This window comes from Haematobia irritans, chromosome 5, assembly GCF_050003625.1.
Source record: "Haematobia irritans isolate KBUSLIRL chromosome 5, ASM5000362v1, whole genome shotgun sequence".
Classification (NCBI taxonomy): Eukaryota; Metazoa; Arthropoda; class Insecta; order Diptera; family Muscidae; genus Haematobia; species Haematobia irritans.
The window spans coordinates 171,209,443-171,223,906 of record NC_134401.1 but is presented as its reverse complement, the minus strand read 5'-3'; the positions used below and the strand labels follow the sequence as shown (position 1 = coordinate 171,223,906).

The window sequence follows — 14,464 nt, the reverse complement described above, 5'->3', positions numbered from 1 at the left end:
AACGAAATTTGTCGTTATTTTAACGTATTTGCTCTTAGTTTACGAAACATTTCGTTTTATTAATGAATATTTTCATTATCTTAATGTTCCGTTATATTTCGTTGGCTTAATTTTAATAAAATTTCCTTTGTGTGCAGGTTCTAAACTTGCCCTCTACTGTTTGTACCCTTGTAAATGGTGTGCCACACAGTGTGAAAAATGATAAATTACCACTGAAAATCTTTTTGGTGCGCGATCGAATCTGCAATTAATGTCATAACCATTTGAACACATAGTCCTTTGTAGAATATACATTTAAGTCCTATACATTTTCCCAGTGTACATACAGCAAATCTAATTGTACTCTTTGTAGTTATGGCGGTATCTCAAAAAAAAAAACACAAAATATTGTAGACATTGTTAAAGAGACATCTCGCATACACATATTCGAACTCCTCCGGCTACATGAGGAGCATTCAACATTTTGATGACAACATTCCTGGCAACTTGTTTTCCTGTAGATTTCAATGTGATGTGATGTTTATGCATGCTCTGGGGTCTATATTGATTTGCTCCTTGTTGAATAAGCGGTTGGAGTAGCTGCCACAATTGAAGACGAAAACCGATTGTGATGGGGTGCCGCCACCACCATCATCCATCCGTCCTTTTTGTCATTTCTTAAGATTTTGTGCATTCAAGTTTCAATGAATGCATCCATCCATCTATCTTCCAAAAAGCACGTATCACATTGTGTTCTTTGCTAAACCAAATATTTTCTTTGAATATCTTATAGCTGAGGGCTTAAAACTAAATTGTTTAGCTTTGCTTTAATTATTAAAGAACTCCATTTTCCGATTTGGGGAAAAGTAATACATTTGAATGTTATTATTAAAATTGGTACACTAAACAAAAATCTAAACCATCTATTTCACTAAAGCCAACTTAACTTTAACAGGTTGGCTGATAAGTCCCCGGTCTGACACATAAATGGCGTCGCTAGTATTAAATGCATATTGTTTTTATATAGTACCAACCTTCAAATGATTCGTGTCAAAATTCGACATCTGTAAGTCAATTAGTTCGTGAGATAGAGCGTCTTTTGTCAAGTAACTTTTTTTATTGTGAAAAAATGGAAAAAAGGAATTTCGTGTTTTCATAAAATACTCTTTTCTCAAGGGAAAAAATACAATGGAAGCAAAAACTTGGCTTGATAATGAGTTTCCGGACTCTGCCCCAGGGAAATCAACAATAATTGATTGGTATGCAAAATTCAAGCGTGGTGAAATGAGCACGGAGGACGGTGACTGCGTTCACGCCCGAAAGAGGTGGTTACCGACGAAAACATCAAAAAAATCCACAAAATGATTTTGAATGACCATAAAATGAAGTTGATCGAGATAGCAGAGGCCTTAAAGATATCAAAGGAACGTGTTGGTCATATCATTCATCAATATTTGGATATGCGGAAGCTCTGTGCAAAATGGGTGCCGCGCGAGCTCACATTTGACCAAAAACAACGTGTTGATGATTCTGAGCGGTGTTTGCAGCTGTTAACTCGTAATACACCCGAGTTTTTCCGTCGATATGTGACAATGGATGAAACATGGCTCCATCACTACACTCCTGAGTCCAAACGACAGTCGGCTGAGTGGACAGCGACCGGTGAACCGTGTCCGAAGCGTGGAAAGACTCAAAAGTCCGCGCATGAAATAATTTTTATCGATTATCTTGAGGAGGGAAAAACCATCAACAGTGGCTATTATATGGTGTTATTGAAGCGTTTGAAGGTCGAAATCGCGGCAAAACGGCCCCATATGAAGAAGAAAAAAGTGTTGTTCCACCAAGACAACGCACCGTGCCACAAGTCATTGAGAACGATGGCAAAAATTCATGAATTGGGCTTCGAATTGCATCCCCACCCACCGTATTCTCCAGATCTGGCCCCCAGAGACTTTTTCTTGTTCTCAGACCTCAAAAGGATGCTCTCAGGGAAAAAAATTGGCTGCAATGAAGAGGTGACCGCCGAAACTGAGGCCTATTTTGAGGCAAAACCGAAGGAGTACTACCAAAATGGTATCAAAAAATTGGAAGGTCGTTATAATCGTTGTATCGCTCTTGAAGACTAGAAGTGCCCATATGTAATAGGTACTTTTAGTTAAATGTGGTATCACAATGGACTGAATAGTCTAAGTGAGCCTGAAATTTAATCGGGCTGCCACTTTAACCTAACCTAACCATCGCTCTTGAAGGGAACTATGTTGAATAATAAAAACGAATTTTGACAAAAAAAAATGTGTTTTTGTTTGTTAGACCGTGACTTATCAGCCAACCTGTTATGCACTAACTTATAATACCCTGTTCCACAGTGTGGCGCAGGGTATAATAATAAAAAAATAATCTAAATTTATTCCAAATCCAATTTTTCACATGAACATTTTCAGCCCCTAATTTCAATAAATGAGATGTTGGGTAAATGTTCGCAATTTACTACCAATCTACATTTTCCCCTGGTAGTTTCACTTAGTGTACACACAAAGGAAATTGCATTAAAATTGAGCCAACGAACCTTTTTTATTGATGCAACGAAACATTTTCACGTTTCGCACTTTTAATATCCATTAAAAGTACGAAACGTTTTGTTGATTAACAAAAAAAAAATCGTTGTAACAACGAAAAATTTCGTTATATCAATGAATTTGTTTCATTGGCTCAATTTTAATGACACATTTCGTTAATATAATGAAACTTGTTCTACCAGTGTACTAATTTTGTATTTACTATACATCTAGAATTACGCATTTTTTTTATAAATAAGAAGAATTTAATTTTCTTTATCTGATTCCTTAATTAAATGATAGATGACCTTAATGTTACACCTAATTTCTATTAAACGAAAATCAACAAAACGTACAAAACGTAATACAAATACAAGTGGAATTGAATAACAAATAGCCTCACCTAAGAGCAAAAAAACAAAAAACGACTCAGCCCTTGACGGTGATGACACCAATAAATTAAGGTTCTAGTTTTTGACGATGATAAACGCCAATTGTCCGTATTTTACAGTATGTACGCCACAACCATACACTGCCAGGGCAGCTGTTAAAATTGCGTACACCACTACACTCAAACGAATCGTATCGTATCGTCGTATTCAATAAAATGCTCATTTATTATTCACGTACGAAATATGTCCGTCCGCTTGACTGGGCGTTTGTTGTTTTTGTTTTTATCATTGAAGAATGACGCTCAAGAATTTTCATTAAGAAAATGCAAAAACATTGTGAACAAAAGCCGAAGAACGAGCAAGTACAACAACCATAGCAAAACGAACAAGCTAGACAAACAAAGGGAACATAATAGAGAGAGTGGTATATGCGATACCAATACCCCAGAGCCTTATATCAATGTTAACTGCCAACCTACCTCTAAATCTATTTGCTCTCATTCAACATACCAGCATACTCAAACTCACACACACACATTTACAATTAACATACGTAGTACAAAAACAACTGTAAAAAGTCAAAACCTACATTGAAGTCCTTTGCTCAATGAATTTAAAGGCAGGTATTATAGCCATAGTGTGAACCAGCCAACAACAAATAGAACAAGTAAGGGACTTTTACTTTCAACCACACTTTAGTAAAATGGGAAATAAACAACCACCAAATATATTGCAAACGTCTATTCATTTGTGGCCGGGAAGGTAGGTCTTACTATGGCTTCTTGGCAGAAGTCAGCGGTGATTTTTATCACCATCACACAAAATACTAGTAGCCAGTCCTCCTCCTTTGTAATCCTGACCATTTACCATAAATTACCACAAAAAACATGTGTTAAGATGCTCAGTCTGCGATGTGGCATTTAAAACGGTTGATGTCTTAATATCGACCGAAAGGATGACAATTTTTTCAATTTAGGTGGCATTTACCTGTTCTCTGACCTAAGATTACTGTTTGGAGATAATCATCTAAAATAGACACCGTATACGATTTACAGAAGACCACCTTAGGTGCACTTTAAAAATATCTTATCAACTGTTATTATCTTAGAATGCGTGTCCCTTGTTCATGGGTGGTTGGAAAGATGCCCAAGAATTCGAGCAAAAATTGTGCTGTAGTCTATAGTCTGCTTTGAATTTCTCAAAAGTTGTATTATTTTTAAGAAACGGAGCATCAGACGTTTGTTTGCTTTCTTTTAGCGAAGTTTCTTTAAATGTACTTGTGTGTGCACTACACATTGGTCTATAAATAGATCTGCTTGTATATATGCGCTCCCTGTGTACTGAGGACTATAGCGATATTTGTATGCGGATGAGTATAAGAGCTACATGGCCCAGGGATAGTGTCTTGGCTTAACCCTTAAATGCGCATTGCATCTTTTAAGATACAACCAGAAAAAATATGTCTTCAAATTTTGGCCAATTCTATTAAATTTAGTTTTTAGTGTTTGATACATCATAGCTCTATTTCTAAAAATATGTTTTTCCGGAAAATTTGTTTTACTTCTGAGTAAATAAAAACTTATTTTAATTCACATCGTATGTTTTAAGACACAACCATTATTTAAAAAAAACACATATTTTTTTTTTGTTTTGAAAAAAATGTGTATGCAGATGTTCTTTATTTATCATTTTGCATATTATATATTTTTTTTCGTTTGAAACGGTGACCCTCTGCATTTAAGGGTTAAAATATAATGAAATTGATTTGAGGAATTTTAATTTGTATTGGTAATTTTTGGGAAGAAAAGCGTCCTAATTTGGAAATAAGAGCACGGTTGCCATAGTTGGTAGAATTCTACCAAAAATAAAATAAAATTGTGATAAAACTTTTCTATAGAAATAAAATTTTGCAAAAAAATTTTCTATAGAAATAAAATTTTGCAAAAAATTTTCTATAGAAATTAAATTTTGACAAAATTTTCTATAGGAATAAAATTTTAACAAAGTTTTCTATAGAAGTAACATTTTGACAAAATTTTCTATAGAAATAAAATTTTCTATAGAAATACAATTTTGGCAAAATTTTCTATAGAAATAAAATTTTGTTGTTTTTATTTCAGCTTAAAACCATGTATTGACTAAACTACAAGTGTAGCTTAACCAACAGAGGAAAAGAATGTTTGTCTAATTTATTTGGGCAAAGCCCTATAGACTGCAAGATGGTTGGATGGACGCACGTTTCGTCCACGTTTGACAAACATTCTTTTCCTCTGTTGGTTAAGCTACACTTGTAGTTTAGTCAATACATGGTTTTAAGCTGAAATAAAAACAACAACAATGCTTAAAGAACAAAACCAACAATAACAAAACAAAACGAATGAAAACAGAGGAAGCACGCTCAAAATAAACCCAGCCAACTGCACTCAAATCGATGATTTGACAGTGGCATAGGTAAAGAGATATGTTTGAACGAATTTATTTCGGCATAAGCCGGCTATCATGCAAAACCTTTTTTCGGAAGGTTCAAGTGTGGTTCATTGTTGGGTTTAATGAACTGCCTGAATTTATTCTGATAATTGGTTGATAGTTTTGCTGCAAGTAGAGGATGCTGATGAGGAATGTGGTAATTCCGAAACGTACGTCCATCCAACCATCTTGCAGTCTATAGGGCTTTGTCCAAATAAATTTGCAAAAACATTCATTTCCTCTGTTGGTTAAGCTACACTTGTAGTTTAGTCAATGCATGGTTTTAAGCTGAAATAAAAAAAACAACAACAATGTTTAAAGAACAAAACCAACAATAACAAACCAAACGAAATAAAACTTTGACAAACTTTTCTACAGAAGAAAAAATTTTGGCAAAATTTCCATCTATGGCATTTGGTGGAAGAGTTCCATGCCATGTTTCTCTCAATAAGATCCAAATGGTACAGGATATCAGTGTTGTCCGTATTTTTCTGACTATTGTCCCCAAATTGGGACAATTACGTCCCCAAAAATCCAAAATGTAAATTAAAATTCCTTATAAAACTACCCAATAAAATGTTTACAATAATGAAAAGGGCTCTACTGCAGAAAATCAGTAATAATTTAAAAATTAAATAAAAAATAAAATATTTGTCATACCAGCTTGCGGGTTGCAATAAAGGGTGATACGGTCAAAATTTGGTCAAGGGAAAACGCGTGTAAATCGGTGAAATCGTTTATTTAAAAAATCAAATTAAATTTCTTTTTCAAGTTCAATTAGTATAAAATTCAGGAAAAATATTCAGTTAGGCTTTCGCTTTTCCAAATCCGAATTGCCGGGCCTCACGCTTGACACCTGCCATCAGATTTTGTACAGCCACCTTGTCCACCTTCTTCGCCGCAGAAAGCCAGTTTGCCTTGAACTGCTGCTCGTCCTTCTTTAGGTCTTCTTTAGGTTCCGCTTGACAATAGCCCAGTATTTCTCAATTGGGCGGAGCTCTGGCGTGTTGGGAGGGTTCTTGTCCTTGGGAACCACCTGCACGTTGTTGGCGGCGTACCACTCCATGGCCTTTTTACCGTAATGGCAAGATGCCAAATCCCGGCAAAACAGTACGGAACAACCGTGTTTCTTCAGGAAAGGCAGCAGACGTTTATTCAAACACTCTTTCACGTAAATTTCTTGGTTGACAGTCCCGGAAGCTATGAAAATGCTGCTTTTCAAGCCACAGGTACAGATGGCTTGCCAAACCAGATATTTCTTTGCGAACTTTGACAGTTTTATGTGCTTGAAAATATCTGCTACCTTTCCCCTTCCTTTTGCCGTATAAAACTCCTGTCCCAGAAGCTGCTTGTAGTCGGCTTTGACGTAGGTTTCGTCGTCCATTACCACGCAGTCAAACTTCGTCAGCATCGTCGTGTACAGCCTCCGGGATCAAGATCAAGATTTCGAAACTCAAAACCAAATACTAATGAAATGAATGAATATATTTATGGCATATATTGTCGAAATCATTGAGGAATACTGACGAGGGGGCAACAATTAGGTCAGTGTCCTCACGAAACGATTTCACAATTGTAGAAAACTAGATAAGTAAAATTATAAATTAGCACTTAGGTCCCCAAAATAAAGTCCTGCGTCCCTAGGGCTAATGCTCCATTTGCTGCGTATTACATTGCCGTAGAGTAAAGAAGTGCAACGTTTTCTTCTTTAAGGTTGAGTTACATATCATGCGTTAATCCGTGCATTGATGGAAGGGTTGATATTTTTCAGTTTGAAGCACTCTGACAAAACTGTTGCTTTCAAAGTGAAAATTCAACTCTTCAATCAACGTACGCATTAACGCATGGTATGTAACTCAACCTTTAATTTTGCCTCAATAATTTAGAAATATAAACCTGATTAATTATACCAAACCAATTTCCAAAAAAACAACAAAAACAAAAATAAATAAAATGTATGGATATTCCCCACCAAATCCCCAAATAAAAAATTTCGTCCCCACCTATGAAAAACTATCCTCAATTTGAGGAAAATCCCCAATGCTGGCAATACTGCAGGATAATATACCAAAGTACCTGCTACAACATTTTCCCCTTTAAGAATATATTACACAGCCTTATTTTATGCCTGGCATTCAGACACTCATTATTGAAAGTCATACAGCCATTGTTAAATTTCAAATATTTTGAAAATAATTATTGTACTCGTAATATTAATGCAATGCATTTATGTAAATAATTTTGAAAATGTAAAAATTTTAAATTATGGATTTTTTATGATTTCATGCCGAAAAAAATATTTTTACATACCATCGATCAACACAAATGCAAATAATTTGGCCCAAGCAAAATCAAACACGAAAACAATTTTGTGGTTCAATTTGCAAGAAATCAAGAAGAAGAAGAAGAAAAACAAAAAAAACGAAAACCTCAGCAAAAACTCAACAGACTCTGAATTTTAGTATTTTTGTCGGTTAAATGAATAAAAATAGATAGGAATGTGTTCGATCGACTAAAAACAGAAATCGCGAGAACAGGGCAAAACAGAAAACCAACAGCAAAAAAAAAGTCTTGCAATTCAAGGAATTTGCATTTACGAGTGAGTATATCAAAGCGGCATCTAATTAAATTGTTGCTTTTGTTCTTTATCGAATGGTGGTGGTGGTGGCTTTTTGCAGTCCCATACTCGTAAAGCACATCCAGATACGAGGGCCAACTTGTATCGAGAGTGCGATTGCAGTTCTGTGGATTGGTATTGGTTGGCCAAAATGACGACAGCCACCACGAGGAGAACAAAAACAGCAATTGCAACAGTCCAATGTAATGAAATGAAACGACATGAAAAATACCTTCTTCACTTCGTTTTGTTCTTTTTCACATTGTGACCAAGATATTTTTAGCCAAATAACAAATGTGATTGCTTTTAAATTGTTGTCATTTTATTCGCCTTCATTCTTCTGCCGTGGATGGCTAACAGGCTGGTTGGTTGCTTGGTATTCGTCTTTATTTTTTGATTTTTTGCTCAAAACCAAATCTGGCCGCTACACAAAAAAGTGGAAAAGATTTTCTTCAAAAATTTCACCGGGCCACATATGCCGCAGGATTAACAAACATACACACACATACCCTCATACTCAATGATCAGGTACACCCGGTGCTGATTTGTCCCCTTTATAGCCCTCTTCCCTATCGTTTGTTGGTATATATGACCACGATCGGTCTTGCGGTTGGTCGCTTACTCGCCCGTTCTGTGGCTAATTGAGTAATGAATGCATTTAAAAATCGCCATGAATCCAAGTGGCATGTGATGGTATTCGCCATTGGCATATGAACGGAGCAAACTGGCAAGCGTTTAGAATTCCGGCGACATTTTACAACAAAATGCCAATGTAACCAAACAACTACCAGGCAGCTAGCAAAGGAATGAGAAGAAGACGAAATGTGCCCAGAAAATAGCATTAGCTGATGTTGTGTCAACACCCATGAATCCTCCCCTCATATGCCCTTTGACAACCCTGGGTGGTGCATTAAAAAATTACCACCAAAGTAAATACTCCCCTTCCTTTCGCGGACAGTTTTTACAGTCACCAAAAACAAAACCAAAGCCACGTAACTAAAATTCTTTTTGTTTTTAATGTTTTCTCTTAATTGTACAATTGTATGCACATTCTTCCTCTTGTGGATGCTTTGTCTGTGGCAAATTTAGCAATAAAATGAAAATAAGTCGTGTAAGTGATCATAAAAAATCAATTCCTAATTTTCAATTCTCTTCATGGCGGCCTTAGTCATTTGCCAACAATTTGTGTGCAACTGTTGCTAACATGACCATGCCACCAAATTGCTATGATGACCATGTCCCCTCCCCATCATCGATGTTAAGGTCCTCAGCAAATATTTTAAATTTTAGGCACGTACCCGTAACATCTTGTTTTCGAAACAGTTTCTTAATCAATAGAATTTGAAATTCCTATGGCGATCAAAGTCAAAGGTGAAGGAGAATCAAGGTGTGAACAGGTGCTCTAAGTAACAATGTTGCTTAAATTACTTTCTTTAAACAGACTTTTAAATTTCCCTTTTTATATTTAAAAACAATTGAACTAAAAGGAATATCACCAATATTGTCAAGTACGAAATTAAGAACAATTTTCGTAGTTTGAGAACAATTGAGCTTTGCTACTGAAACCATTTTTTATTTTTTTTAAATTAAGGTGTCCAAAGCCGCCACCGGTTAATGGATGTCAGTTATCAAAACCTAAACCGGATAGTGAAAAAATTTACATTTTTCGTTTATCGCGAAAATCAGTCTTTGAGCATCGGTTAACCGGTTCTCTGTAATTCAATGACATTTTTATTTACTTTATCATAGGTTTTCTCCGATAGTCGAACTTTGTGTAGAGAAAAAGATGAGAGAGAGAGAGAGCGTGAGCATCATACATCATTTTGAAGAGACACTCTTATGAAGCCGATGGTGATTAGTATAATACAGAGATGATGAATAGCATACTTAAAATGGTACTAAATCAACTTCGAAAGAGTAGTTCTTCCAATTAAAAGCTGATACTTTATTACCTTTGGGAAAACAAATGCCTTAATTGTACACTCGTTCTTACAAGGCATAAAATGAGAGATATTATGCTTCATTGATAGTTTTAGTACACCACTGACAACTATTGCGCCACAGTGGCTCCCGGTTTGTCAGTATTTGCCGCCTTAATTTCCCCTTGCACACAAAAAATATTTTTTCTCTTCAATCACGAAATTAATTGATCCAATTAATCTTTAATTGGAATGTGTTTAACCCTCTAATGCCCCAATTTTTTTGCCAGCTGATTAAATATTCAATGTTAACGACACAAAAGCAAGAAAACGAAACAAGAAAAATTTATACGGTAAAATTGAGTATGTGCTGCCCAGCCTCTTCAACAGTTTTAACTAAGTTTTCTTTTTATTTTACCCAATTTTGTTGTCTTAAGGTGTACTTTACTAAAAGCTTCATGATTTATCTAATGCCCAATCCCGCCTTTAGGGTTAAGCACAGAAATGATAGTATCAATTAAAAAATTTATTGAAAGTCAATTAAAAAATTAATTGACCCAATTAAAAAAAATAATTGATACTATTAATTTTTGTGATTGATTTTTGTTTCAATTAAAAATTTGTTGAATCAATTGAATTTTTAATTGAATATTTTTGGCGAGAACTGATCCCTGGCATCTGATCTTACCTCCACATCACTCAGTCAAAATCCAAATCACAGATTTCTTTGATTTGCAAACTGGCATATATCACAATAGTTTAATGTCCAAAAATGCACTCTTCACAAATTCAAAACTAATTTACGAGGCACCCTACTGTATGGTGTCAGATTCATCCATAGCAACACTTACATTTGTCTCGAAGTCAATAATGTATTGATCGTATTTGATTTACATGAGTAGGTAAATATGTTCCAACTTAGTTCAATGGTTGGCATGCCTTCTCTCGTTCGCCTCGCAACCTTTGACTGGAAATATATAGTGAAGCTCCATTGTCACATATGACATGTTGCTATTAACTTTCAAGGATTGAACACACAAAAAATGATTCTAATAAAAATATCATTTGTCAAAATTTTGACATTATTACAACAGACTCCGATTCATTATAAAAAAAACAAAAACGAAAAAAAAACTTCCGACACATCATTGTAGTATGGCTTTGGTGTCACCGCAAAGCCAAAGATAAAATGGAGTTGCATTTATGAATTAGTTGCCTCCGTTCCTATAAAAGATTGCTCTTCAAAATTGTGTGAATCTGTCATTCTAGAAAAGTAAGAAAAACAAAAATATACGCTATAGCTTACGTATGTGTCCATGCTCCATTTAAAGGCTGCTCGTTTTGCCTTACTACAATTTCAAATTGAGACACACAATGTCTTGGGCTCCTGTTGCCTTAGCTGTCATTGATGGTGCTGATGGTGACATTGACAACCTCAAAAACATTAGGTGCTGGGAAGCAAATAATGCTACTCTTGCTAGTGTGAGGATGGTGATGGTGCTGTGAATGTACTCATGTTTCGTGTCATGTTGCCACTTTTTCTAAGAACTCAAAAAAATTATGGCAACCTCAATTTCATTGTAGCCTAAAAGAGGCGCACCAATATCCCAGCATCAAATGATTTGGATCCCTTGGCAAAGTGAAGAGGCTTAACCGCCCTATTGTTAATGAGCAAATGATATGTGTAATTTCTTCTTTCATTAACATAATCATAATAAAGCATCAGAGAGAAAGGGATTTAACACCAAGAGGGAGAGAACACGAACAGCTTCCTCAAATGTAACATCAACAAAATCTGTTCATGACATTTACATGACAGCGAAAAAACACTTTTGATCATCCAGATGATAGAGTACCCAACGTTATGTTTGTTTGTTTTTTCTGTTTTGTGGTAATTTTGAAGACAATTGGCAAAGATGTCTTCATATTGCCGACATTACATCTGGAGAAGACCTGTAAGATGTTTTGTTGTTTATTTGTTTTGTTTTAGTTGTAAAAACGTCTTAATTATGACAACTCTTGTAGGGAGTGAATTTAGCATTGGAGAAGAGCAAGTATGAACTATAAGAAACCATTAAAACTATCAGAAAAAAATTATCATACAAAAAAAAATTCAAATAAGGCGAAAGAAATAATTAATTAAATAATATTTAGTTGTTGTTTAAAGATGTAAATCGTGAACCAAAATCAATTAGCTTATAAATGCTACGTCAATAAATTATTGATTTCGTGATAATGACAAAAGTTTATATGGCTTCACTAGGATGGACCATAACCGTTACAATACTGCCAGCCCGAATCTCATGTACCCACCACTATTGATTGCGTACAAAATTCTAATTAAGACTGTCAACCAAAATCGAATTAATCGGTTTGTGGTAACAAATTCCGATGACATAGTTTTATATAGTTTTAATTCTTATCATTGTCTTCTAAATTATAAGTTAGTCCACATGAAGTCTATGTTAGATAAAATAGGAAAATTAAGTACCTACACTAATAGAAAAAATGACGTTCCAAAATCGTGAACGGTAACAAAATTAAACGGAAACGTTCACGAAACATCAAAATGGAGTGTTCACGATTTCATGAACGGCTTTTGTTCATCTTTGGCCATGAGCACACCGTTTATAATTTTTTCTATGGGCGTATAAGCCTCTATTTTGATCATTTGATCGTTTTGAACCGAAATGAACCAATTTTAGAGTGTAAAATGTGGGCTATATATAACTATGAACCGATGTAGACCAAAATTTACACAGTTTTCAGAGTTCAAATTCTAGCATCACATACCGAATTTCAACCGCATCGGATGAAATTTACTCCTTCAACAGGCTCCGGAGGTCAAATCTTGCGTTCGGTTTATATGGGGGCTATACATTAGAGTGATCCGATATAGCCCATTTGCAACACCACCCGACCTACATTAATAATAATTTCTTGGTTCCAAGTTTCAAGTCAATAGTTTGATTTCAACAGATGGACGGACGGACATCGGTAAATCCACTTAAAATTTCACCACGACCCATATACTTTATGGGATCTGAGACCTATATTTCGGTGTGTTATAAACGGAATGACAAAGTTAGTATAACCCTTATTTTAATCCAATCGTATAAAATTTTCCTTAACCCGTATTCTCCCGAGTTATAAAATATACATCCGATTATAATAATGTTTGATTCACAGCATGTATAGGCTACCTTTAGTATATATATGAAAAAAAAATAGTCATATCGGGTTCAGGTTTCCGGAAAATGGGTGTCGCAATTAACAAAGAATACCCTTGTTGTTTTTTTATTTTTTTCTGTGCAGCGATAACGGTACGCTGGTCCATTGAACATGCCAATGTTTCTGTCATCATATGACGACGCTATGAGAATATCAATTGTACGGCAAACGCAACAACAACAGATTTAAAAAATTTCTGCCCATTTTTCCATTGATCTACAGAAACCTTACATTTTAAATAAATCATCTATACGGCCAGTAGTGCGTATGAGTAATTCCCAAAATGCATCTATCGTATCAAGTATACGTATATTGTATCATTTTGTGTAAACTTAATGACAAGACTACCACTGTATAACAAAGCCGCAAAGGACTAAAACTATAGAAAATGAAATTTACTCTAATATCGTCTAATAATCGTAATGAGTAGACTGACCAATAAAGTATTTTTGTATTAATTGTTGATGAGGATATTAAAATACCAAACAGCACTACACCCTTTTATCTTTTTGCATAATACCATAAAAAATCGAAGGTATATACCGAGGTACTTTATCGAAAGTACTTCGTAGAACATCTTGATAGTCTTGAATAAAATATGATGTCAAACAAAGAGACTGAAAAATAATACCATAAAATCAATGTAACAAAGATTTAATAGATTCTTTGAACTAACGAAGTTTTTACCAACAGATAATACCAAATATATACATTTTATTTTCTATTAAGTTGGCAGCACTGTTTCAAATTGTTTTTTATTCCGTCTTACCTTTACTACTATTGAGAGCACGGGAGAAATGTTCATCCACCACACTCGCTGTATCACCGGAATAATTTGTAAAAACGACGCAGGTTGCTGATAAATACTGTGCTCTCCCCTGACCGGCATTTATGCTGGCCGTTGAGTCCAAAGGCATATCTTTGGGACCAGGACCACCACCTCCTCCACCGCCTCCACTCGGATGCATTGAATGATGACGCGGAGAATCAGGACCAGAGGAACAAGATGACTCATTATGATGATGATGGCCACCAACAAGACGTGCTGTAAAAATACCAACAAAGAAAAACCAATGAAACATTATAGTAGAAAAAAAATATTTAAGCTAAAGACTTTTTTTATTAACAAAAAAGGAATATTATGTGACAATAGACCAAGTTATTTGTTGTTTTTATTTCAACAATTCCATGTTGCTGTTGTTGTTCATTCCAAATAATTTATGAATTATTTGTTGTTCGTCACCACCATTTGCTATTTTCGCTAATGTCTCTCGGATATGTGGTCGTTATTGTTTGCGTTTTGTA

The 14,464-nt window shown here is 35.1% G+C and overlaps 1 protein-coding gene and 1 long non-coding RNA gene across 3 annotated transcripts in view; both read right to left on the bottom strand.

Moving 5' to 3' along the window:
* The window catches only part of vg (transcription factor vestigial), a 59,267-nt gene that overhangs the window by 8,133 nt on the left and 36,670 nt on the right, over positions 1 to 14,464 (bottom strand). For both annotated transcript variants that reach the window (XM_075311952.1, XM_075311953.1), the window contains exon 4: positions 13,929 to 14,204. In XM_075311952.1, the coding sequence (XP_075168067.1) occupies positions 13,929 to 14,204 (276 nt within the window). The remainder of the gene's footprint in view (positions 1 to 13,928; positions 14,205 to 14,464) is intronic.
* Positions 8,239 to 8,704, bottom strand: LOC142240255 (uncharacterized). Its single transcript, XR_012723205.1, has 2 exons — positions 8,519 to 8,704; positions 8,239 to 8,433 (listed from the first exon to the last, which is right to left on the bottom strand). It is a non-coding gene; the product is annotated as an uncharacterized LOC142240255 (long non-coding RNA).